Genomic DNA, 27,985 nt, shown 5'->3' on the forward strand with positions numbered 1-27,985 from the left:
GTGTCAATAAAATGTAAAAAAACATAACGATAAATAAGGTAACATCTTAACATAGACAGAAATTCCAATCCATAAAATGCACAAACTTCGACATGTCAAATATATGCAACAGAAATGTACAACCATATACCTACCCATTATTATTTTAGTCGACGTTCAAATTTTCCCAGATTTGATTTGGTATACGGAAGGAATGACCTGTCTTATTTTATCTTTTGATGTGATATATAATTTTGTACTAAAATATGCACATCTTTATAAACATTTAAAAGAAAATTTTCACTTTTTGTGGTCGTATGATGTAAAGAAATATTCATTATTTTTTTTTAATTTGTCATAGTATTGAAATAGGGAATGAATTATGCAAAGATACGTCTGAATGACTATGTTTGTATATAAAATGATGTTAAAGAGAGATATTGTTGCTTAAATTTTATCGCCAACACGGAAGTTTCAATAGCAAATATCAGTTCTGATCGTGAACACAATATACACGTTAGTTATTATCCTCCAAGGTTCTAATGACTGAAAAATCTTAATATTTGGAACAAAACTTAACTTTTGAATCGAATTTAATCAACTAATAAGGGGGTCTCATTGGGGGTTCAGATTCCCGTATCCCTCTTACACTATGTACATGTACGTAAGCAATTCTCATTTTTTTGTAATTTCCCGTGCCCGCTACACTTCATTTCCCGTTTTCACGGCACAATAATTTGACTTTCACGTGTCACGCTTACAAAAAATGGCAATCCCGCGTCACGCTTAGACCCAAATGAGACCCACTAATAAAGCATTACGAGGAGTAGATTAAACATCAGCAAAGAAACAAATAAATATAAAATTAAAATATCTGACAAAATAAAAAGTTATAATCGTCCATGCAGGTCTTAGAAAGTTGTGAATTAACTAAACAGAAAATATCAAAGTTTTTTTAACAGCATTAAAAATCTCTAAATAAAAGCATCTAAAGACAACCACTGACGAGGTTACTGACTTGGGAGCGGCACATGCATATTATGTAAAGAGGGGTTAAATAAGTCTCTTGCGATCTCACAACCTTTTTTTGTTTTAGTAAGTGGATGACCAAAAAGGCATATAGAACACACACAATAAAATCAGTACACTTTATAATAACAGTAGCATAGATAACAAAATACACAATATCGCCGGCAAGAAAAAAATGTGTGCATTACATAAAAAAAATGTATTTTAATACAGTATAGGTGTCAGACCACCAATTAAAAATCAATCCCTCTCTGTTCAACAAAACTTTGCAATTTTCATTCACAGCTTTCTAAATATTTTAACTTAAGTTTAACTTCTAAGAAAACAGGTATATCCTGAATTACACATGTAGATCACCTTTCTACATGCCAATGAATTTTCAACCCATGTTTGAAATCTTATAAGAAAAAAGTAAAATCACAAAAATACTGAACTCCCGAGGAAAATTCAAAATGGAAAGTCCCCAACCAAACGGCAAAATCAAATGATAAAACACATCAAATGAATGTTCAACAACTGACATATTCCTGACTTGGTACAGGCATTTTCAAATGTAGAAAATGGTGGATTGAACATGGTTTTATAGCGCTAAACCTCTCACTTGCATGACAGTCGCATCAAATGCCATTATATTTACAACGATGCGTGAACAAAACAGACATAAATTTGAGGGAGTTATTGGTGGTCTGACACATATAAAAAGATACAGTAAACCCCTTGCTATTGTTTCCCCCAATTAAAATATATATTAGAAAGAAAAACATGTCGGCATTACAACTCTGACAGAATTCAGATGTTTGATATAATGTTAGGCTTTCTTTAAATAATAATCATTAGTAAATTGATTGTAATGCAGTTATTTTTCTTATATTCGTCAGTAAAAGATTTCGACTAGACTCTCATTTGACATTACTCAACAATTTTTTTCTAATATTAACATGAGCAAACATTTGTGTAATTTATTCTAAAGGAATCATTAAACTCACATGCCCAAGTGTTCTTACCGAGACAGTATACTACATCGAATTAAAATTATAAGAACAATATATGATTATCTTATTCTAACCAAGGATTTGTATACTTACTATACAAATCCCTTTTCTAACGAATGCACTACTGAACAGACTGCTGTATCCATTGTAGAACATAGGGACTTGACATCAGGTCAGCGACAATTTTCACAATTAATCTTAGTAATACGATTACAATTTACTGAAATGTGTTCTAGTATTTGAACTCATCAAGTGTTTTTGCGTGTTAAAAGAGTCACAATACAAACAAATAGTCCAGTCATCGTCTAGGTGCATTTTAAAATAAAAAAGTTTACCAATATACTTCCCAAAGCGGTCATGTCACATTTTTTTCCATTATGTCAGATTTCCATTTAGAATTTCGACTTTCCTATTTTATTTAAAACTTAGCCGGTAAAAGGAAGATAACTCTGGTAGTAAAATAATCACTGTCATATGCCTTATGCCGTTATTTTAAAAAATTTATCACACCACACTGTGTAGCTGATGGTGGTTTCAATTCGTTTTATTTTTCATTCATTGCCAATTTATAAAAGATTCGCGATATAAGTGCATCTAATCAAGAGTAAGCAGCCAGTTTACTTTTCATTACTTTTTTTTTCAGACTAATGCATCCATCTGCTGAACGAATCATGACAAAACGCTAACAGTAAATAAGTATTGTTTCACTTTATCAACTTGAGCAAAGTGTTCGTAAATGGTATATACATGAGCAAGTATGAACATATATGCTTTGACTACCGAAACTTGAGACTTCTCGCAATCCCTACAGTAGCTACTTTGGGTTTTCTCATCAATACAAATATTAATCTAAACGAAAATAATATCAAGCGCTGGTTATATGTACTAAAAAGTGTTGTTATATGTACTAAAATGAGTTAGTATTATTTTCAAATATGTTTCATGGCGACGGCTTGTCCATTATCAAAATTTCTAAGTTAAAAACTGATCTTTAAATCAGCCTATGTTTTGAAGACTAAGCCGACGGTGTTTCCCAATGGTTCAATGTCTGCGGTGGCGGCAATCTACACAAAAATCGAGATTTCATGATCCATGAATAATGATATAACTCCAGTCTATGAATAACTTTTCCAAATCATGCATTCAGTTTCCATGCATATCAAAAGTATTGCCGCGAATAATGCACTAAATTACAAGATGGCGACCATCTTTAAATTCCACTACACTGCAGATCGGCTCAAATTCAAAAAGAATTTGTCTCAATCGGTTTTGCGGTTTTTGTAAAGGTGTTTCATCCATTTGATTCTCCATCACTGAACATATTAACACTTGTTATATAACTAAATCAGTAATAAGTTCAAAAACTTTGTTGATGACAACGGTCAAAGGAGAATTCCTACTATGCTTGCTTTTCTTCTATCCACATTTAGTGCTTATATTAAGTAACGACTAGCAAAGAATGATGCAGGTTATGGACGAAGCTAACGTGAGGGTACCCAAATTGCACCTATTTTGACATTTTTCTTTCATCTACGTTTATCTAAGAAACATACAAAAGTGACATTCTGTGTTTATTTTGTAGATGTTTCTTTACTGGATTATAACAAAAAAAAAAAAAGATATTTAAAGCGACCTCCAAACGACCCACGATCGCGTGTTATGATGAATTCCTAAATTGTCCGTAAACTAGGCAACATTTGTGCAAATTGGGTATCATGACTCGGTGAAATTTAAGTATACTATGACGGTTTGTTAGAGATGAGGCTTATATAAATTATCAAAGAAGTCTCTAGCACTCTTTTTAGTGGGCATCTATATTGTTTTAATATGATATTGACAATTAAAGCCAATAAGATTGAATTTATTATTCTAGTTTATAAACTAAAAGCGGACGGGATACACTGTCTCAGAAATTATCGCGGAATAATTTCAGAAAGCACTACTTTTGGAGTAATGGTAGTTGATTTTACATCATACTTATATTGGTTCTCTCCTCGTCGTCGGTAAATCTTTTATATTCAGCACGTGTAGCAGGAGCAAGTCCGAATCGTCCGCATTTTTTTCTTCTGAAAAGAGATAGATAGAACTCAATACATGGAACGAAAATTATGGGTCTTCGGTCATAAAACTTAACTCAGTATTTCGGGGTACAAAATGTGTGCTTGAAACTCAAAACCCAGTATTTAGATTGGTTAATTTCTGAGTTTGAGGATTTTAGTCGTACACGAAACTTGTATGACTGCAAGGACAGGTTCACCAATATCCGAACATCAAGCACTGAAAGTAGTTTCATAAAGTTTTTTTTAAAGGTATAATTGTCAGAGGATTTCATTTTTCCGAGACACCTAGAAAAGGACTTTTTGCAATGTAGCAAGAAAGGGATTGCCATCTATGCTAACAACGATATGGAAATATAATATCCAATAAAATTATCAGATCGAACCAAGACAAGAACACAAACCATTATACGTTGTCTCATTGGCACTCATACCACCATATCTTTTTAAATCTATACCGTGACATAAGTAGTGATAAATATAACATGCCTAGGGTGTACGCTATATCATGTATACATATTGTGGTGAGTCTATGAGCTGTACGGTAGTATGCTTTTGAAATTTATACTGTGAATATTTCCGAATAGTTTTGTCACTTTGTCTTACTATGTTGTTTTATGAGCACATATTTGTGATATTACTTTAATTTGTTGATTTCTGCCAACGAATAGTACCGTATTCTATATTTCACAAGGGCTTCATTGTGTGCTCCCGCGTGTTTTTGTTATAACTTCACCCTCACTGTTTTCTTGAGTTCATGAAAAATTAGACTTGACGACTATACTAAATTATTAAGACTAACAGTTTCAACACACTGGCACAGTAAGGCAAACTATAGACGACTATGCAGGGTTAAAAACCAACTAACCAAAGCTCGAAACCAAAGAATTGTTCATATATTTCACAGCAGATCTTTTCGAAAACGACATTTATATGGGTAAACTAATGTCTACTTCAGACAATCTCGTGTAATTATGCAAGAGGTTACATGTACTTTAACAAATTAACAACAATGGATATTGTTGACTTACCTTTTAACGCAGACAAATCCAACTGCAGCGAATAAAACTGCCAATACTACCAACACTACAATAACGGTCGGTCCTGGACTCTTTGATTTTGTTTTTTGATTTTTATGTTTGCATTTGCCAGTGACTGTACAATTTACTACCACGCTTGGGGTGACAGCACTAGCTGTTGAAGACGGCACTAACTCCGATGTCGTCGACACTGTTACCGACGAACTTGTGGCTACCATTTCAGATGACATCACAGATTTCGATATCGATGATACATTCATCGACTCTGACATCGCTGACGCAGAAGTTGAATTCGATATCGCTGATATCGTCGATACTGTTACAGATTTTGATATTGACAATATATTTGCAGTACTCGGTTCGATTGAGGAGGAACCTGTAATGTTTGTGCTTAGTGATGACAAGCTACTATCGATATCAATCGACAAAGAGGTAAATAAAACTGTATATGAAGATAAAAGAGACAAAGCTGTGGGTGAGGGTAAAGAAGAATTGGCTGTGTCTAAAACAGATGTTGGTATTATATTTGTAATGTCTGTATTTGACGGTTGAATTTGCATTGATGTTACACCAGTGTTAAAAGAGTGGCTTTCATTTGAAGAAGAATTAACATCGATTGGAACTGTTGCTTTCGACGGTGTTGGGTTCGGTGTTGGATTCGGTGTTGGTGGTTTCTGTGTCCCTGTTGTTGTTGTCCCATCATGACCACAATATGTTTCTGAAATAGAAAATGATAGCAATCAAAATCAGAAGGCACCAAAAATCGCCTTAGTGTTAAAAGGCTAGTATAATTCTTTCAATTAAGTAAAGATCCAAACCTTTAAAAGAATTTGAAAATGTGTCAAATAAGAAATGTATGATAATTCGTTATTTTGATAAGTAGCATTGAGTACATCACATTTTATATGAATAATGCGTTAAAGGTTTGTACAACGTGAGTGTGTAGATTGTTTTTTTTTTTTTTTTTTTTTTTTTTTTTTTTATTAATGTTGTTTCATTGACTTAGAACCCTAATTCCCCCTTTCTTATAAAATAAGACGATGTGGTATGATTGCCATGATCAATAAGAGACCAAATTACACATAAATTAACGACTATAGATCACTGTACGTCCTTCAACTATGAGTCAAGTCTATACTGGTCATAAAATTCTGCTCGGTTCAGACTAAAGTAGAATTTTTTTTTAACATCAAATAGTTACTGTAATCCGTTTGAATTGTTTTACAGTCATTTCGGCGCCTTTTATGTCTGACTATGCGGTATGAGTTTTTGTCAACGTTGATTTGTTTTGTTCACGCATCGTTGTCAATAAAATGGAATTAGATGCGACTGTAATACAAGTGAGAGGTTTAGCTAGCTATACAACCAGGTTCATTCCACCATTTTCTACATTAGAAAATGTCTGTACCAAGTCAGGAATGTGACAGTTGTTTTACATTCGTTTCATGTGCTTGAGCTTTTGTTTTTAGCCATTTGATTACGGACTTTCCTTTTTGACTTTTTCCTCGGAGTTCAGTATTTTTGTGATTTTACTTTTTTTTTACATTGCCGTACTGTAAACCATGATAGTTGGTAACTTCTATTTCGTCGGTCTCTGGTGGACAGTTGTCTCATTGGCAATTATACCACATCTTCTTATTTGTATATATATATATAAATCCCAGTGAGTGGTTGCATATATCCGTTCATTCGTCCACGACAGATGTTTCTCTTACATATAATAATCCGCATATTAGACCCTTCATGTCTGCTCAGATTCATGGTATTGTTTCGTTGCTGTCTCATTGAAATATTACACACATTTCAATGTGCTTTTGTTCATTTATGAATATATGTAGTTAAATTCAATTACTGTATCGTCGTCTGTGGAATGTATTTCTGTTTGGAATCTCAAAACATAAATGAAGTTGTTTCTAGATTTATGAACATGGTTGACACATGTGTATCAAGGAAACATTTGTTAATTGACAATGTTAATCCATTTCCTTAACACAATTAAATTTCAATATATTTGTTTTTGTTTTATCCTTCACAACTAATACACGGAAAATTGACTGTGAAACAGAAATTAGGGTCTGTTTATAAAAGTGGGGGGTCCTTAATTTTTGTATTCTTTATTTTATATGGCACTTTTCTTTAACTTTAAAAATAACGCTTATAGAAAATGATTGTAACAGTAAATTTTCAAGTAGTTTAATGATTTCTTTTTTCTGCACCTCGTTCATTTCTGAAATCCGTTTTGTATAACCTAATTCTTTTATTGTCACAGTTATTCTTTATACCTCCTACTCTATTTTTATACATTGTGCCCATTTTTCTCTGTTCATTTTTTTTGTGTCATTCATTTCTATTCTGTAAACACCGTTCAACCGGACCTCCCCTAACCCAACCCCCAGTAATACAACTATACGTTATACGAAATCAACATCACATGTTTACCCTTGAAGATCAGATGTCAACTTTGAAATGAATATTCAAAATTAAAAATAGTTGTTACGTCAACAAATAAGGTTGCCTTTGATTTATATTTGCTGAACAATATACTATATATATATGCATGATGTCATCTGACGGAAAGGGAAAACAATTTTTGAGTCGAAAAGGGTGAATAGAGGGGGCTCGATGTAAGCAACAAGGAATTGCTTTAGACACTAAAATAAAAAAATGACATAGATATCGAAGGTCTGTCTATGACTTTGAGACGAAGAACAGCAATAAAAGCGCTGCTCCTCAAGTTTGTGTTTTTGCTGTGCAGTAGTAATTTAGTGTAATGGATGGATACCCCACATCCTTTCTTTTCTATTATCATAGGTGATTGTAGATTTTTTGTTGACGTCTTAGAGCAGTTAACCGTATAACTTTATGAGCTTTGATACGAATTGAAACCTACTGACGTTATCATCCACATGACTTTGAATAATTTTTATAACTGATAAAATTTGGCATTGAGATAGCATGTGACTATATATTTTTATATGTATCCATTTACCTATATATATGGCAATGTTGATAATAACCTACTAAATAAAAAAAATCAATAAATAGTTTTGTAGTTTAATACGAACAAATGTGTATCGCCTTGTCGTCTTTAAATATCAACATTATATAAGGAAACTGTTTTTAGTTATCTATAATGATAAACAATACATACCTGTCAAAAGATTAAATAGATGTAGAGATAAAATAAACAACTTCATTTCATTGCTGGAAATAAAATTTCAAATATATCCTTCCTGGTAAAATTTAAAAAAAAACTGATATCAAAATTCTTCCGGTGATTCAGTTCTAAGCTTGAGCCTCATATCTTGGTCTACACTAAATGATCGATTTACGCAGGTAAAATTGGTCTACACGTTGAAATGGTTTTTTTAACATCCTTGTGGCGTTGTGGCGGTCCTATTCACTAATTACCATCCTTACGCAAGATTGTGCAACAAAGTTGAAACTATAACAATTACAGAAATGCTATATGATCCGGTTTTATTTAGATTAGATCCGGTTTATACCCCAAGCAAAACTATGTCTCGTTATTTATATAAACGGGTATATATCATTTATGTAAATATTTTCTCATTCAAAAGTATAATGCCAATAAAACACCTACAGGTCTATTCCCTATTGTATATATTTGCAGGTGAAATAGATAAAAATTAAAAGGGGACAAAAATAGAATGAATGAATGAATGAATTTAAAACCACGTGGACAGTTTTTTTTTACATGTTTAAGGATATTTAAGAGAAAACCCGGATCATTCGTTTTTTTTTTACAATATTGTTAACACGTAGCCTGGGGATATTTTCGATACATTAAAGTTTAAATTATAGGAGTGCGAGTTGAAGTAAAGTGTTGTTTATGACAATGCTAATATTTAAAATACAGAGTAAGCTTTTATACGAAAAACGAGACTTGTAAAAATTAGATAATAAACTAATTAGAAACGGCGAAAACAAAAGTAAACTAATTTGGAAAGATTTTAAAAACGATACGCACAACAGCAACAATTTTAAAAATCGGTCGATTAATGTCAAGGAACAGTAAATAGGCTTTGTTACATATTTTGCTAAAATTTATCATACTACCTTGCCTCGGTTAAAGACTTATAACTGAAAATCGAAAAGATAACCGTTGATGATCGTTTAAGTGTTATTATTATTCTATCAATTGAGTGGAAATCTAAATGCGCATGCCTTCTAGCGACCTACAATATCAAATAGAAGAGAGACATATTTTGATGTCAAGACAGAGCGATATCAAAATTTTGTATCCTTTACTATGCAGCGTCGAATGGATGAAACCGTTACTATAAAACTAAAGATCTCATTTAAAACCATTCGGTTCCTAATTAAAACCATACGAATCCTCACTAACTGGCCCCGACACAGCTCATTTTAGCGCCGTCGCACAGTATTAATCAGTTCACCATGTTCACGTGTATTTCAAATAGCTAGCCCATTTATGTCAAATGTGAACCAATTTTACTAGCAATGCTTATCGTCGTTTTGTTAAACATAACAATAAACTAAAAAAACAGGCTCAATTTGTGACGTATACATGATAGAGTGACTACTTTGAAAGGTAAAAAATACAACAACAAAAACAGACAACATAAAGAGAAGAAACAGTTTTACTCCTGTAGAGGCGATTTATCAAAAGTAACTAGTATTTGGCTCTTGGTAAATCACCTCTATAATAATGATCCTATTGGTGAAGTAAGACAATTTTTTCTCTTTTTGTTGTATAGTAGTAAATGATATATAATTTGTTTACCGGAATGAATGACAAGATTAATTTACTAACTACTAATTACTATCTAGCCTTACTAGTATTTCAAACCAACCATATATAGGGGGTTGTTTCTGTAACGTTAAAACAGTTGCATTTTATTTATAAATGTACTTGTAGATGAAGAGAAAAGTATACTTTGTCCATACTGTATGCGCTAGTAAATATCACGCTATTAAATATGAGGTTTTGCATTTTTTTTATTCTTTTATTTTCTAGACCATTATTCCGTTTATTCTTTGTATTACAGCACACCACTCTTCTCTAATGTTTATTTTTGTTGCCTAATTTTCTCTATATATTTATGCTGCACTATTTTCCCATTATTTTCAATTATGTAAATCAAATCCAGACACTTATACATTTTTAATATCAAAACAGAAGCTAATAACTCTATAACTAGTTATTTGGTCAATGAATAACGAAAATAAGGATATCTTATTTGAACTAAATACACAAAAATAAAGAAAAAAAAAACGTAATTTAACCTATTGTGGTTATTTTTCATGCTTTCTTGTTTGATCAACAGGACATGTTGTACTAATGACTACACAATCAGTTTCCCAAAATAAATCGTGTGTACATTTGTATAAAAGCACATATTTTTTTTCTGTTTTGTGGCTGATCCAATGGGGGGAGGGGGATTGGAACCCTCTTTTTTGGCAATCAATGGTTTTAAATCGAGACATATAGTTGGACCCCCCTTTATTTTACGATCAATACATTTATTGGACACCCTTTATCCTGTGTTAGGAACCCCGGACCCCTTTTAAAAATGGCTGAATCAGTCCCCGTCCATCCTCTGCCAGGTTTAAGTTTGGGATTCAGGTAGTTTTCCAAAAATTGGTTGTCACATCCATTCGAAAGTTAAGGTTCATTCAGGATATCTTTGATACGAACTTTTTAAAAATATTCTAAATGTACCCCAAAAAGGTTTTTGACTCAGATTTTGAGATTCAATAAATAAAGAAGTGTTATAGAATGAGGTGGGGTCCTCTCTCTTATTGGCACTAAATATGTTTTTTTTTTTTTTTTTTATTTTCGTGGGCCAATCCTCTTTTTTTTCCCCCGTATATAGTATATATAACCAGGAATATTGTTCCCAGATAGGGGACACTAATTAGCTGTAAAATTCATGTTTACCTAATTGACTCAAATTCTCAAATTTGATTTATAACATACTAAAACGTATATATATCCAAATTATCGTGTTAAGTGTAAAATAAATTATTTACAAAGCATGTGCACAATATTTTGTATAATATTTTTGTGTGTATTTTAGTCTAGACTCTATCTAGTCCGAGATCATGTACTCTGACGTCCAACGGCCGTATAACGTCAGAGTAATCTCGAACTAGACGCTATCTAATTAACTATCGAGTTGACATTTCAGTTAATTAGATAGCGTCTAGTTCGAGATTACTAAGGATTTAAATTGAAGGTTACATGAATACGGATTCAATGAGGCCGAATTATAATTTAGCATATTAATCTATTGTAATAAAAATTCACAATATCTAATAAAATTTGTAGATTTAGCTAACAAAGTCCTTACATTTGTAGAGTAACATTCGTTTGTAGTGGAGAATTGTTCTAGCGTTAAATAAGCTACAATTAAAAATTGCTTGCTAGTTTCTCTCTGTGATTAATATAAGATAAGTTAACTCTAGGTAATTTCCCAATCAATCTATCATGAAGGGGAGATAAATAATTTGTCTTTCATTTATAGTGTTTATCAAAAATGATGAATGAAATTGGTTTGTAATAATTTTAAATGTTTCAAATTTATGAAATTATATTCGTACATCAATGTTTTTGATACACCAATAACAAAAACTGAAATATATTGAATTGATACATGTTTTAAGTATTCAAAATTATATCAGAAACCTATCCCTAATTATAAAAATAATGAACCTGTTAAAAGGAGACAACACTCGCATAACTTTTTTCGAATCGGCACATAATACAAAGGAATGTCACTCTTGCATACAAATGGCACATCAATATTATTAATTAACTGTGCATTCGTGCTCCACTTTCAATGAAGATTCTAAGTTATAAATATAACCAAAAGTTGTAAAAGCTTACCCACTGTAAAAAATATTTCTTTGAAATTTTTTAAAAACTTCCTCAGAAAAATGCTCGAGCCACTTGACTTTCATAGCTCATAATTAACGTTTTTACACAATATCTTAACAAAGAAGTAAAAGATTATTTGCTTCTTAAAGTGTAAGACGCAATAAAAATCGTATGCTTGCATCGTCTTACCCAAATACAGATTTGATTAAGTCCTGAACATTTCGATATTTGTTTGTTTATTTTTAAAAAATACCGGTTTGTAACAAATCACAAGTACATGTGAAGATCCGACTAAATACCGATATCCCGATATCGTCAGGTAAATCATGAATATACTAAATCATTCACTTGCAAGTGACGGAATAATTCATCGATGTTTCTTACCATATTTTGACCGTGGCAAAATTAGTCCATATATACTGGCTGCTCAAGACGAATTATTATTACACTATTTTACTTTCATCAAGGATTTGCATAGTATCCATGGATTCTATGATGATTAATAAAAAAATATCATATTTTTATTATTTTTTATAGCTCAATGGATATTTTAAATAGTGGTCTTCATTTTCGTTTTGGTGGAATACTTTGTGAAGGTAATCAGATGTATTTAAATGATCCATTTGAAACCTCTCTTATTTTAGTTCTTTGGATGGAAAAGCTCAAATTTTCCGAACAGATATTGAATCTTTAAAACGTTTTTGAATATGGCAATGCATGATTTGAAGTGAAACACTTTAAGACCCAGGTGTAATATTATTTTCTTGGTAAATCACCCAACAACCAACAAATTATTTCAGTCAATCTCCCAAATAACTCAGAGGCTAAGTGCCTGACAACACCGCTTGTTATTGCAATGCATAAGTTTCTAAACAGTGTCAGTGATGAAAAGTAGGTACGACAGTTTTCGAAAATATTCACCAATGTTAGATGACCCATGTTAGATGCCTCTGGCTCTGGAGAAATGACATACCCTTTAGCTACAGATATAGATCGAAAAGGATGTGCCCTGGTTAAATACTGTAAATAGCTAAATTTCAAAGCAATAGGAACCTTAAATTTTCTTTTTAATATTCCTTTCTTATAATCTATAAATAACAATCACTCCCCAGAGTCCTGATCCTAAGGTCAATATATATGTTGACACAACTGTTTGCATGTTTCATCATGGTACTTGTTTATAGTTTCTCTGAGTAATGTAGGTGAATGTGTTTTATACTGCAATCAGCTATTTTACCATACAGATAAAGCTATACGTATAAACGTTAGCTTTTTACGTCAATGACCTCAACTAACCTATATGCCCTGCCTACTTACTGGAGCTACTGTATTTCATCAACAACGTCACGTCACAACCATGACAATGTGTAGTAACAATGGTCAAACTTTTATGAATTTAAACTTGTTATGTCTTCAAATTTGTAATTTATATATCATGTTTATTAAATGTTATTAATTAAGTTCATTTTCCCTTTCTAATTCCTGGACTACACTCATAGGGAAATACCCCAAAATGATACCCAATGAGGGAAATTCCAAACACTTTTATTTAACAATATTTGTTACATATTTTGTAAAATTTTTTATCGATTTCAGTATAAAGACAACAGGGCTCACGCTACCAGGCGACTTGGGTGAAGAAGTCACTTTCCCGACCGTCACTTTGCTTTCCCCGACCCCCAAAAGCGAAAACAAGTCACCCTGTTCTTGACGATACTCGCTTTCAGTCGCTTCTGTCATCGGACATTTTCAATTTTTACCAAGTTGATGAAACATCATTTTTTTATTGATAATTAAAGAAATTTAGACATAAACGATTCATTATCTTAAGAAAAGATGTTGAAGCATTGTCTTTGCAGTGTGTAGCAGGTTACTTGATAAAAATACAACTTTTTATCACTTCGTGCATTTCCGCAAGTTACGGTGCTTGTTACTCGAAAACCTACATCAACCTAAATTTCGGCGGCAAAAGTTTGTTACTTCATTTAAACGTGATAAAAGTTGCCTTCAGTAAATGTTTAATCCATTTATTTCATTAAAAACGTCATGTTCCTTTCCAAATAACTTGTCAAACATCGTTTATTTTTGTAAATTTTCTTGCATTCGTCCGCCACTGACCGATTTCTAAACTACGGATCTGAACCGGACCAGCTAAGACCAAAATCCGTACTTTTAGAATAATTACTACGGACGCACGGATGGAACAGCTGACAGAAGAATATTGACCCCAAAGGGAAAAATTACATATTCCACACGCATTAAGAGACTTTTGGTTACATCTAATTGATTGGTGTATATAATTCCCTATATTTTTTATGGATTGTTTCAAACTGTTGATTAAAGTTGCTTAACTCTGATACTATTATGCTAATATCAATATATTATGGCCCAGCTTAATAACTTTTATATTTTTTTATGAGAAACAGTGAATTTCATACACAAGATAGTTTTGAATTAAATTGTAATTGATATATTATAATTTCTTTACATTTTTTAAAATAAAAAAAATTTTTTTTTTAGTGCTAGATATTAAATATTTAGTTGGTAGTTTCTCACAAGAACCTTAGTAAAACTTAAACAACTTTTAATTTAAAATGTTACTTTAATTGTATACTCAGATATTAATTGAACAATATAAAAAGAACATTATTTACATATGACCCTTTATACTATAGTAAAATCCAAACATTGTAGCGCACCGCGCGAATGAGCACTTCTCTTTCAAATCTCACTACTTCTCCCTATCAGTTTAAAAAAGAGAAGTCACTTCTCCCTATAATTCTGAAGTAGTGTGAGCCCTGGACAATATACGGATAGTGTCTTGAAATATGAAATTTATTTGTATTCGGTATGAAACAGGGAAAATGCTCGGTACAACATCGCATTTCCCCTGTTTCTAAGCCTCATACAAATAAATTTCATATTTCAACACACTATATGTATATTGTCTAATTATACGCACATGATCAGGAATCTTCAGGGCTAGGGGTATCTTAAAATCACTCTAAAATCTTTAAATATTCTATCATATCTGCTGTCTCTCGTACATGTATGTACATTGTATCTATCTCTTTCATTGCTTAAATCAATCTCAAGTAGTTTTTTATGAATGAGTTACACAGGTTGACCAGAGACCCATTGGTGTAAAGGAATGGCGTCATTGAACAATCAATTCTTTGTGAAGTAATAATGACATATGCATTTTGACATAGCTACATGTACATGTATAGTCGCCGTCTTGTAAAATTGGCACAATGTTTTTGGTTGAAAAATTTTAAACTAACAACCGCATTCATTCACAATGACTTTTTTTCATTTAGTGGAATCAAATATCATTCCAAAAAGAAACTACTGTCCTACATTTTATTGTGTTTGCACTGTATAATCCTGACCTTCACATAATCCTAGATTATTTTGTATGGTGGAATCCGACATTGTTATTACTGGAAGTGTTGTCGTGGGGTTCCACATGCTGTCTTTTTTCTCGTGGCTCTTGGAGCTTTTTATAATCTTTATGCAAAAAGTGCCGAAAATTGTATCATCAATGACAATGATACTACTGGAGAGTAGCGAATGTTATGTAGATCAGGGATCCTCATAGAAACCAAGATGGCGGTTTTACCATATAAATAATCTTGAAAAATGTGAAGGTCAGGATTATACAGTGCAAACACAATACAAGGTAGGACAGTAGTGAATATTTGGACTGGATTTTTCTTCCGCTAAATGAAAAACATCTTGAGTGAACGCGGCTGATATTTAACAAATTTTGACAAAAATCATCGTGTCAATTTTATGTGACGGCAACTATAGCTAGGATACATGTATGTAAAAGAAAGTGAACAAATTTCTAAAGTCATCAAATAGCAAATATTATGAGGCAGGTGATGCCTGTAAAAAGGGATTAAGTCTGTATAAATTTTTTTTTTCAAATTCAAGCATATTTTTTAAGTGGAATCTGCTAGAATTACTTTACACTAACACAATTCTTGCTAACGCTGGCTATCAGGAACTATTGAAAAAGAAACAGAAATACTAAAATATTAAGAATTATGTAAATAAAGAAAAGAGGTGTTCTCTATGAAAAATTACAAATTGGTATAAATAATTTTTATGTACTTTATCATGTTTAAATGATAATTTGATCTTTTACTTTACAGGTAGATAAAAAAAAAAGATGGTGGTACAGCCAATAAAAATACGTTTGTCTTGCTGTGATTTTACAAGGTACAAAAATTAATACCTGAGGGTCTGGATGGGGTTAACAGAATAGAAAATAATGGGCCAATAGAAGATCTGCAGACATATATGTACAGGATATAGAATGATTCGGTGCTAAAATACATGTTTCAAAAATAGGGAATAGTCATGATAGTGGTCAAAATGAAAACAGGCATAAAAAGTTAAAGAAAAATAAAGGACACCCCCACCCTCACCCCTTATCAAGACCATCATATATGCATTTAACTTGCTTGAAAACCTTATAACCACAGTGGCGGATCCAGAGGGGGGGTTCCGGGGGTCCGCACCCCCCCTTTATTTTGGCCGATCAATGCATTTGAATCGGGACATATGTTTGCACCCCCCTGCACCCCCCCTTTGCCCTGGGCTAGCACCCCCCCTTTCGAAAATTCCTGCATCCGCCACTGAACCATGCATACAACATGTACACTAACATAAATGTATGACAATAAAAAAGGGGGGATACAGGAGGTGTCAACGAACCAGATATTTCTTTTTAGATATTATTTATTATAATTGAATATTGTTTAATCGCAGCTTATTAATTAATCATCAGTTTCATTGGCAGTTGATTGTGTGACAGGATGGCTTCCATTGAAAATTTGGTAGATACTTAGTTTCAGCCATAAGCGGTTACTTCTTTAGCTCAGTCAGTTAAACACTGTCTTGTAACACAGAGGTCCTGGGTTTTAGTCCTAATGGAGACGAGCAATATTTTAATGAAATTCATGCTTTCCTGTTACAATTGCAAGAATTTGGTAAGATTACTGTCATGACTGTTGAATAATGAATTGTTTTTGTTTTTAAATAAAAAAAAAACCCTATCATTTATATTTCAGGTTAAAAAATCCCAAAGCAGGAAAAGGACAGGCCTATATTCCTACAGATTATGAACACATTGCTAATATTGTAACACATGGGGTAAGTCCAAGTTTTGGTAGACAGTAATTGATCAAATTTTACACTGATATAAGTTATTATTCAAACATGTTTCAACGAACATATTGCTACATTTATGTCCATGTTAAGTTAATAATCCGCTATGTTATGAAACCATTGAGAATATATATGTAATTGTTTTTTCAGCATTTTTGAAATAGATATAAGAAGATGTGGTATAAGTGCCAATGAGACAACTCACCATTCAAGTCACAATTTATAAAAGTAAACCATTGTAGGTCAAAGTACGGTCTTCAACATGGAACCTTGGCTCATATCGCTCAGCAAGCTATAAAGGGCCCTAAAAATTACTAGTGTAAAACCATTCTAACAGGAAAATCCACTGTCTAATCTGTATGAAAAACAGGAAACCACTTATGAACCACATCAACAAGCGGCAACCACTGAAAAACAGTTTCTTGACTTAGGACAGGTACAAATAAATGCAATGGGTTTAAATGTTTTAACTGGTGCCAACCTTCACCCTAACCCAAAGGAGTGGTGTAAAATTACAACAATAGAAATACTCACTATAAAAATCAATTGCAATGGCTTAACTTATCAAAATTAAAGCACATATTAAAAAAAAACAATTAAACAATTTAACATACACTGAATGAATAGATTTGATCCCTGACATAATATAAAACAATAATAATAAAAAAAAAGGATGGGGGAGATGTAAACCAATATCAGAGAGACAACTCAGTTCTGGAAATCTCCTAATTCGGTAACTGTTACTGAATTTGCTGAACTATAAATTTGGACAAAAATAAAGTTATGCTTTACCTTTCAGATGATGATCATACCCAGTATGTTTGGTACTTGGTGGATGGTAGGTTTAGCCAAGACAAAGCTACAGACTTTTATAGCATGGATCTTTGGATTTGCCTTGATATCATTATTTACTACATCAAGTCTGTTTCATCTTTTTGCTTTTATGGGAGAGTGCAAGTAAGTAGGAAATAGAATCTAGTGATTTTTTCACCCAAACAAATTCTGGTGGACATTGATATTTACAACTACTGGGTCAATGCCACTGCTGGTCAAGTTTTTAGTCACCGAGAGTATCACCAGCCCAGTTGTCAGCACTTCTGTGTTGGCATGAATTATCATTGATATGGTCATAATTATAAAATAACTGTTTACAAAACTTTGAACTTTTGAAATACTAAGGTTTTCTAACTCAGGAATAGCTGTATTTATAAAAACTTTTATGAATTTTTGGTCCTCAATGCTCTACAACTTCATACTTTATTTGGTCTATTCAACCCTTTTTTATTAGAGCATCACTGATGAGTCTTTTACAGATGAAACATGCGTCTGTCGCAAAAAACAAAACTTCATTCCAGGTATCTATGATAAGTTTATTGTAAATAATACTGAAATGTTCATGGTTTAGAAATATTTTTAGAAGATCTTTCAGACCTCAGTGTTCAAGTGGTCTAAAAGTCAAACTACTGTATCACTATTCTATTAACACTGAGGTTGTGAATTTGAATCCTGCATGTAGCAGCTGTGCTCCACTCCATACATAATTGACCAGGATCCAAAGATCTTTGTGAATTTTAAAGGTGGACTTTTAAACAATGGTTTTGACAAGATAAAGCTTTTTTATGCCACTGTCGTAGTGTACAGGGCATTAAGTTTTAACCTTATTTTAGTTACTACCCTTCCTTTCTTTTTTTCATGAATTAAAGCATATCTATACATGTAAAATATACAATAAAATACATGTAAGATATATACAATGTCATTATTATATACACATTATAATTGGAAATATTTGACAATTTTTATAGAACAGAAAAATAAAAAAAAACATGAAAAATATGCAAATAAAGAAATAAATGATAATTATAAATTATGAAATAGTATAGGAGTGGAAAATGAAAAAGAAGAAAAAAGAATAATTTTGAGAATTTTGGAACTTTCAGGAGTTTTCAAAAGTACCATTGATTCATTTATATTAGGTGCTTTAAAGATGACTTCTCAAAGAACAAGAAAAAAAAATCTGTAGTTCAAATATCTGATAAAGATCTAACAAAAAAGTGATTTTTTTCATGTCTTTGCATTGCTAAAGCATTCAGTATTTATTTGAGTTGGCTAGGGAAGTTTTGCTTTTTTGCTATACAGAAAAATTGTGAAAAAAAGACCTAGAGGTAGCAATAAAAATGTATGGTCTCTATTGAACACCATTTCAGGACTGCACTTGCATGTTTTAAAAATAAGTCTTTTACTCACATTTTATCTTTTCAGAACACTGAAATATATATTTCATATAGGAGATAGAGCAGTTATTTATTTATTTATTGCATCATCATATACTCCATGGTAAGTTAACAAAATAGATAAAAGAAGATGTGGTATGAGTGCCAAAGTACACTTAAGGAAGTTCACTGCTCAGTTTCAAAATAACAAGTTTTTCATAACACTAGTATATATATATTGATAGGGGATTAATAGGAGGAACTGAAAGAGTGAACAAAAAAATATAGGTCTGTGTGCTTGATTTCGAGATGTGAGCCATTTGAGTTTTGGCAGGAAAATGTTCTTTCTTGATTTTTCATAGCTTTCTCATGGACAATTTTAAGTTCTCATAACTATTAAAAAATAACAAAGATTTTATAAGACTTTTACAGATGGCTTATAATTATTCATGTAAAAAAAAGATTTATAAAAAGGAAAAATGGGGGTAATTGGGCACATTTTTTCAAGGGCTTTCGAACAGATAAAACCAGAGGATTAAAAAAAACTGACCAAAATTCCAAAACATGATATTAAGCAAACATCCTTAAACTTTAACTGTAATATTTGCTATTTGTTAGTTGTTTCCTTTGAAAATTATAACTTTTGTTACAGCATTGTCACTGTGTGTCATTGTACACACTGGATATTACTTATAGCTGGTGTCTTAGTCTAATGCAGAAGATTTGTATGACTTGGATCCAGTAGCAATATATCATTCAATAAAGCAAACTGTTCTATATTGCAGTAGTCCTAAAATAAGAGCAATATCAGGTTTATGGTGAAATACTTTTGTTTGAGATGTAAATAGTTAGTTCTAATGTTGAATTGGATAACTTCACCAATTTTTATGGCATCAGTTCACAATTGATGCTACAAAAACTAACAGGCAAGACCAAACGATGTATGACAGATTTTAAATGTATGATTTGATGTTGTTTTCTGTCAGCTTCATTAGAATGGAGATTACAATACTGTATTTTAAGCCCTGAGTACATTAATTTGTGATTTGGAGGGCACCAATAGCTGTTTACTGGTTCAGTTAACCCATGGTCAGTAAACTCAATTTGCAACCATCAAATTACCAATTGATGCCGTCAGAGCTTAAGATACAGTACAGTTATTTTTCTTAATGCAAACACATATACTTTGGTTAGACTAAAAATTACTGGTAGGGTTGGATTCACACAGAAGACTTTGATTGTAATACAATTTTTATGATCAATACCTCTTGAGAGGGCCTTCATATTAGTGGGACTATTGTATTGAATTTTTTTTTTAACAATTTTGTCAAATATTAAATTCATTGACCTTGTATTTAATTTGTATATTTTATTTAGGTTAACATTAAGAGAATTTAATGGTATTGGAGATGAAGTTTTAAGTATTGTGTGGACTATGGCAGTAGTTGGAATACTCTATCAATATATATTTCATGAAAAGTAAGTTTTGCATTTTTTTTAGACTCCTGCTTTTATCATTTAAAAAATGACTTTTTTTCTGATGTATCACATAAATTTGTTTAGATGCCCATGTATTTCATAAAACATTTAGCTATGTAATAAAAATCAGAAATTATTGCATGCATTTATTTTTGCGAATTTGTCATTTTAGACTTAAATGTGAATTTAATTTTTACAATTTTGAGAAAAATCCTGTTTAATTCATATGAAATATTTCAAAATGGGAGTTTAAAGTATTGCCTTTATAACTCTGTCGCATTTTTTGGCAATAAAAATAACCTCACAATAATTTTTGAATTTACAGTATTAATGTGTAATTATAAATTATCTTCGTAAACCGTAATGTATTTGTTAATTTGAGAATAAGAAAGAGGGAACATATTTATACTATTTTTCTCAAAATATAACTTAAAATGAAAACAGTACAGCGTACTTTAAATGAAAAGTGAATTAACTGTCAGTAATTCAATTGTTTCATTTCTTATAAGGAAACACTATTTAATTTCTTTTCTCTCTGATTTTTATTTTCAGATATAAGATCCTTGAATTATTGCTGTACTTAATAATAGGTGTGTGTCCTGCTATTGTAGTCTGTTTACAAGTGAGTAATATACAAATGGTACATGGGAAATAAAGTATTTAAAAAGAACAGCTGAAATTTCATACAAAAGGGTCTTATTCATATGCATGTGTCAAAAAAGTGCATTTATCAAGCTTTTCAAAAGGCACAAAAATCAACTGTATCTTTGACTCATCACAGATCAAAAGTATCTGAATTAGAGAGAAACTTTTTATGTATTTCAAAAGATGAGAAGTAAAACAGATTTATAGCAAAAGAAAATAGATTAAAACTTGTAGTACCCACAAAGAGGAGACAATTAACAAGTTGATGTAAAAAAAAATGCTAAGCGCAAGAAAAAGAGATAGATTGGGCTTCACAAACTTTACAAAAAAATAAGGCAAATAATTTAATAATAATTATGATATATGCATATTTCATATTTGAGGATAGGTTTACAATTACAAAATATGGTTCTTAAATGAACCTTTTTCAAAAGCCTTATTACTATGATAAACAGATGCCTCAATAGAGCACATTGTAGACGTCAAAGTCAGCAACTTTTGGATACATTGTCTTTTTTTTCTGGGCACAATCTAGGATTTAAAATGTTTTCTAGCCAAAAGTTGCCATAGATGATATTTAATCCCTAGAAACAGAAATATTCTTGATCAGTAGTGGGGTCTTCAAAGTAAATTATATTTGAAAACTATTATGAATTATTGAAAATTTGACCAAAACTTAATTGTCACAACATTAACAATGCATACTTGAGGGGTCATTTCTGCATCAAGTTTAATGTAATGTGCCTGAAAGAAGTGTTTTAGCCTGATAAGAAAAACATCAAAATTTTAGGGCCAAATCTAACCCATCATGAAGTTTTTTCTTTGCCAAGGGACTTCTTCTATCATATTTTTATAATTAATGAATTGAAAGACGAAATGAAAAAACATTGCACTATCTAAAAACATTAAACCTTCAACAACTGGTAAGAATGATGAAAGTAAAGAACCGTTGATATTATCAATATTCATTACTGTGGATTTACTTATTTTCATGGATAAAGGAAAACTTTTTTGTTTTGTGGATATTTACTTTCTTGGTTTTGCCGAGGTCTGCACACAAGTCTATAGAAAAGGAGTAGGTCAGGTAAGGGCCCCGAGGTCTGCACACAAGTCTATAGAAAAGGAGTAGGTCTGGTAAGGGCCGATTTTGGACTCAAATTTTGGACACTTTTTGAACACTTGAGTGTCTATTTCAATTGATTCAATTAGTTTTAAGTGAAAGATTTTAACTGATTTAGTCATTAAAAACGCTCCGATTCAATCTAAAATATGAAAAATCTATCAAATATGCTAAAAAATGTCACTTTTCAGATGGTTTTTGTCAAAATGAAAGTGGCCGCAACTGTGTTCATCCTCAACCTTTATATATGTTATATATTATCATCAAATACAATTTACATTCAATATTAAGAATGAACACAAACGCGGCCACTTTCATTTAAGACGGAAAAAATACTAAAAATGTGAAGATTTCAGTAACTTAACATGACTTAATGATGCTAGTACCCAATATATGTGCATTATATTGTCAAAATCAGCCAATATTTATGTAGCAATAGCATTCTACTTTCCAATAAATAACTAAAAGTTTACATTTTAACAATTTTGTAAAATTGCTATATTTTGGGCCCAAAAAGGGGTCTTACTGGACCTACCGGTAGTCCTTTGTCATTTGTTGAACATTTTATTTCGAAATTCACAAAAATTAGTACCGGTATCCAACCAATAATAATGAATACACAGTATTTTAATAACACATTCATCTGAACCATGTTCCTCTTTTTACTTCTTCTTCATTCATTTCTTAAAAAAATCATGTATATATATATCCATATATCTTTTACAGAGACAAGCAGCTGGTATGTTTGAATTAGCCTTAGGAGGAGCTACTTATATATTAGGTGTAGTTTTCTTCAAAATGGATGGTCGTATGCCATTTGCACATGCCATATGGCATTGTTTTGTTGCTGGTGGTGCCCTCTGGCATTACTATGCCATTTGTACTCATTTGTTAGGCCATGACCATGATGAACTTGCTATGCATTTATGATGAAGGATATTTTTAGATATAGATTTATTTATTTATTTAATATTATGCCGGTTTGTACATTGTATCTTTCAATCTTAAGGGTGATTTGTACTTCATTTGTGACATCACACATGACAAAGTAAATTTTAATCAAATTTAAATTATTTTTGAATTTTTTCAAAATTGCAATTCTATTTTTATTTATCTAACATTTACATGTTTGAAAAAGGTCTCTAGTACTTTTGTATTGCTGTAACAATCAAAATCAGTATAAAAGTATCATAATGACTAACAGATGAAGAAACTTTAAAATTTAAGATAAAACATTTTTAAGTAGAATCAATAGTTGAGAATCTTATTCTTGGTTCTTCATTTGGGGCTTCAAAGGGTAATTCCCCTAGGTTGCAAGGTCACATTTATAAATAAATATTTATTTTTATAAATTGTTCTGTGTTTATACCAGATCACGTTAAAGCATATAAAACAATAAATATAAGGGTTTTCAACATTTTTAAAGGTCACAGGTCCTTTTAAATGAGACGTCAGGAAGCCATATCAACCACGAAAATCCCATAGTTCAAGTGTCAAGTAATCCATAACTGTTACAAATGAAGCATGAATTTGCCATAGTTGTTTTTATAGATCTACTAGTATATTTGTATATTGTTTGTGAGTGTGTTTTTTTTATCATGACTAGAGTATTGTTAGATATAGGAAAGTGATTGTTGAAGCAGGTCTTCCTTTTTTGTGATATTTTGTTGTCAGTATTAGTATATTTGCTTACCTGGTACAGAGGATCACTAGAGCAAATTATTATAGTTGCTTACCTGGTACAAAGGACCACTAGAGGAAAAGATAATAGTTTTTGTAACATTAAATGTCATAATTGTAATGTTGCATACTTCCTTTCTGGACATGCTTAGAAAAGTGTTGAAACTCACAATGGCTGAATTTATTTTTAAAATCAAAACATGAAAGTTAAATGTCAATGATAACTATTATGATTCAAAACTTGATCTCAATACAGCTTTTTAGACCAAGATCTCCATACAGCTGCTTAGAGCTTGATCTCCATACAGCTGCTTAGAGCTAGATCTCTGTACAGCTGTTTCGAGCTTAAACTCCATATGGCTATTGCTTGATCTCAATACAACTATTTAGAGCTAGATCTCAATACAGTTATGTAGAGTTAGATCTCAATACAACTATATAGAGTTTGATCCCAATACAGCTATTTAGAGCTTGATCTCCATAACTATAGCTATTGCGAATCTCCATGCAGCTTTTTAAAGCTTGATCTCCATACAGTTACCCGGTATTTACTCTTTGATATCCATACAGTAAACATTGTTACTAGCTATATATAGGTAAGCAACTATAGATTCAAATGAGCCTCTGGTTTGACAAAGTTCAGAGTAAATGAACACATTTAATAGGTTTTGCTGTGATATTTTTTTTTAGCTTTTTTTTACTATTGTAATATCTATTATCTGTAACCATGACTGAAAAATGGTTCAAGTGCTACTGAAAGTTATTGTCAGATCAAAATTAAATTTTGGATCGACCAATAGATATTGGATTGCAAGTGTTTGAATAAAGAAACATTTAAAGATATTTTTACCTCTCTTTTAGACAGCTTATTTTGCATTCATTTGAAAATAAATTCTTCCATGACAGGATAGTTATCCAAAAAAGTATCTAAATTAATACATCCTCCCATGTTTAACATATGTAAAGAACAACCTTCAAAACTGTTGTTTTTTGCCATACATAGAATTACCACTTCATTATTCTTAGAAATAATTGAGTATAAGGATCATGAAATTTCAATAATAAAATTCACAAAGTTCTGTCCTCTGAATTTCCATATGAAGTATCCAATATGGCTAAAATACAACAAATTCTTTACAGAATGCAACAGAATTAACTAAAAATGTAACAAATCTGTTTATTTTACAATCAAATGTCTAGAAATTGTGAATTTTTGTTAGATACATGTATAGTACTGGAATCTGACTCAGAAAATACACAAGTTGTTTCTGGATTTTGACAATCCATCCCCACCCCCCTAAAAAAACCAACCCAACCCCAACCATTACAACCTACTGACCCTATATTTATTCAGGATGTAATTGGAACCATATTTATACTTCTCTTTGGCCTAACTGAAAAATATTTGAATATAATGCACAAGTATATTGTGCCATGAGAATGCCATAATAATTAGTAGTTGTGCCCTTAAAAGTTTTTTGAAACTTTCTGGACCAGAAAGAAAAGATTCTTCAGTTTTTAGATTTTCATTACAATTAAAATACACATAATTTTATTAAAATTAATAATTCTGTGAATTACTATCTTCCCAGATCTTGTGAATTTGTTTTTGTTTTTGTTACATCATTCATATGACAATCAAAGTTATATGCATCTTTTGTAATCATTCAGACATATATCTTATTTAATTTCGTAACATTAATGACATGACATAATTTTATCTTTTTGGAAACAAATTGTTAAATATGAATCAAAACCTATTGTAATTTTGAAAATCCCAATCAAATACTTTTATTTGAATTGATTTTGATAACATTTTTATTGTCCAAAGATTGAAGATCTTCAATGATTATAAAAGTTTTTTTTTTTTTTACTCTTAAAAAAGGAGGGACAAAAGATACCAAAGGGACAGTCAAACTCATAAATCTGAAATAAACTGACAACGCCATGGCTAAAAATAGTAATGGATCAAACTAATGGCATTTTGAATATTGAAATACTCATATTTGATTAATAGACATAATATTGAAGAGCAATTGAAAAATCTAAAATGTTAGTATATAGCTTTTTAGGTTTCTCAATAAATAGTGCTAGTTACTTATAATAGAATATCTTTAAGAATTTTTGTTGTTGTTGTATATTTTTTACAAAGTAATATGAATTATGTTTTTAAAAGTATGCTATAAACTACATAAGCTGTTCTTGGTAGCATTGAGTATATGTGTAAACAGAAAGACCTGAATTTAGGTTTTACTTTAATTTCAGAATGATTTTGTTTCAGTTTTTTCAGTAACTAAGGGCCTTGCATTATTTTGTATTATTCTGATAGAGTGTATTAGATATACATGTACAGACTTTATATTTATAATTTTTTGGTACACTTCCCTTTTTTACAAGTGCCATTTTTTTCTGATTACTTGAATTGTACAATATTCGAACAAATAGAAAATGTTTTATTAAAATAATTTGTTTGGATGTGTCATATTTCTTTTATACGTTCAATCATTTGAATATTGGTGGTCTGAAAATTTTAAAATCCAGCCTCATTATAAAGTCTTACATGCTGATATGGTTTCATTTTCCATGCTTGAAATTTGTGAGTGTCAAAAAGCATTATCTAGTTTTAAACTGTACAATGATATAATTTCTAGTCTTTTCAAGTTTTTGTATTTACCTTTAATATTTGAGCTCAGTATTTTTGTCATATTTCTTTACTCTGTTGGTGCTTACTCAAGGATCTTTGTAAATTAACTTTCATTTGGTGGATAGTATATATCTGTATTTATCTGTAACGTTTGAATTTCATTTAGATCCTATATTGGAATTAAAAAATGATGATCAGATGTGTGAAGAGATTCCATTGTAATAAGTTTTCTTGTTTTTTTGTTTGAATAACCCACCTTAGCATAATGGGTCAACACAATATATAAATTGGGTAGTATCTGTCTTTCAATTTACTTGAGCCCACAGTAGATTACTCATATCTTTCATGCTTGTAGAATTAATCTGAAGATTTGAGAATCTAGATATTCATAAATTATGTCTTATCTTTGGTTTATTTATTTTTTATATAAGAAACCAACATTATTTTTCTGTCTCCTATCTAGCACTGTATATTGCAGTCGGCCAATCAGATTAAACACCTTCCTGGTCACATTTGTTTGTCCCTTGTGTAATATCCGTTGACCTTTTAAGACAATATACGGCAATGGACATGTTTTCTAAAATTATAAAAATCAAAGGTTATTACCCTCCCACTATCCATTAAAAAGAAAAATGAATAGTTTTCTCCGTGTTAACTGTTTCATTAATTAATTAACCCTTCTGTTCCAACTATCAGTGGGTTCATATTTTTTCTAGATTATGATTTTTAGAAGATTTCTTCATATATGTTATAACCATACTTTTTATAAGTGTTATTTATTTATAGAATTGTCTCAGTGCTCTTTTTTATAATGTAGATTTCCATTTATATTTGTCAATAAAAGTTCTTGTATGTTTTGAAGAAGATGCTTGTTTTTAATTAATACTTTCTATGCCTTAAGCTGACTTGGATAGGGATTATTGATGGTATGCATCTTATTGTTCACAATTAATAGAAAGTTTTGTTTTCATGAAGTAATTTGATTTTACAGAGGATTAGACATGAACAAAGTTTGAATCTCTATATTAAGGATCGAGGTCACACAGTATTTATATCTTTTTTTA

The 27,985-nt window shown here is 31.2% G+C and overlaps 1 protein-coding gene and 1 long non-coding RNA gene across 4 annotated transcripts; one reads left to right on the plus strand and one right to left on the minus strand.

The window, feature by feature from the left end:
• Positions 1–1,113: 1,113 nt before the first annotated feature.
• LOC143044884 (uncharacterized) lies at positions 1,114–8,669 on the minus strand. Its single transcript, XR_012968799.1, has 3 exons — positions 8,249–8,669; positions 5,089–5,815; positions 1,114–4,066 (listed from the first exon to the last, which is right to left on the minus strand). It is a non-coding gene; the product is annotated as an uncharacterized LOC143044884 (long non-coding RNA).
• A 4,034-nt stretch (positions 8,670–12,703) lies between these two features.
• Positions 12,704–27,785, plus strand: LOC143044885 (monocyte to macrophage differentiation factor-like). 3 transcript variants are annotated; one of them, XM_076217109.1, is made up of 8 exons: positions 12,704–12,857; positions 16,123–16,189; positions 17,044–17,125; positions 17,940–18,097; positions 19,403–19,477; positions 20,731–20,832; positions 21,385–21,454; positions 23,324–27,785. In XM_076217109.1, exons 2-8 carry the CDS (start codon positions 16,140–16,142, stop codon positions 23,525–23,527), a joined length of 741 nt encoding a protein of 246 aa, XP_076073224.1. In that variant the 5' UTR covers positions 12,704–12,857; positions 16,123–16,139; the 3' UTR covers positions 23,528–27,785. The 3 variants fall into 3 exon arrangements, with proteins under 3 accessions (XP_076073224.1, XP_076073225.1, XP_076073226.1); XM_076217110.1 differs by having other exon boundaries at positions 12,704–12,853; XM_076217111.1 differs by lacking the exon at positions 12,704–12,857 and adding an exon at positions 12,862–12,984.
• Positions 27,786–27,985: the final 200 nt, after the last annotated feature.

Source organism: Mytilus galloprovincialis, chromosome 9, assembly GCF_965363235.1.
Source record: "Mytilus galloprovincialis chromosome 9, xbMytGall1.hap1.1, whole genome shotgun sequence".
Taxonomy (NCBI): domain Eukaryota; kingdom Metazoa; phylum Mollusca; class Bivalvia; order Mytilida; family Mytilidae; genus Mytilus; species Mytilus galloprovincialis.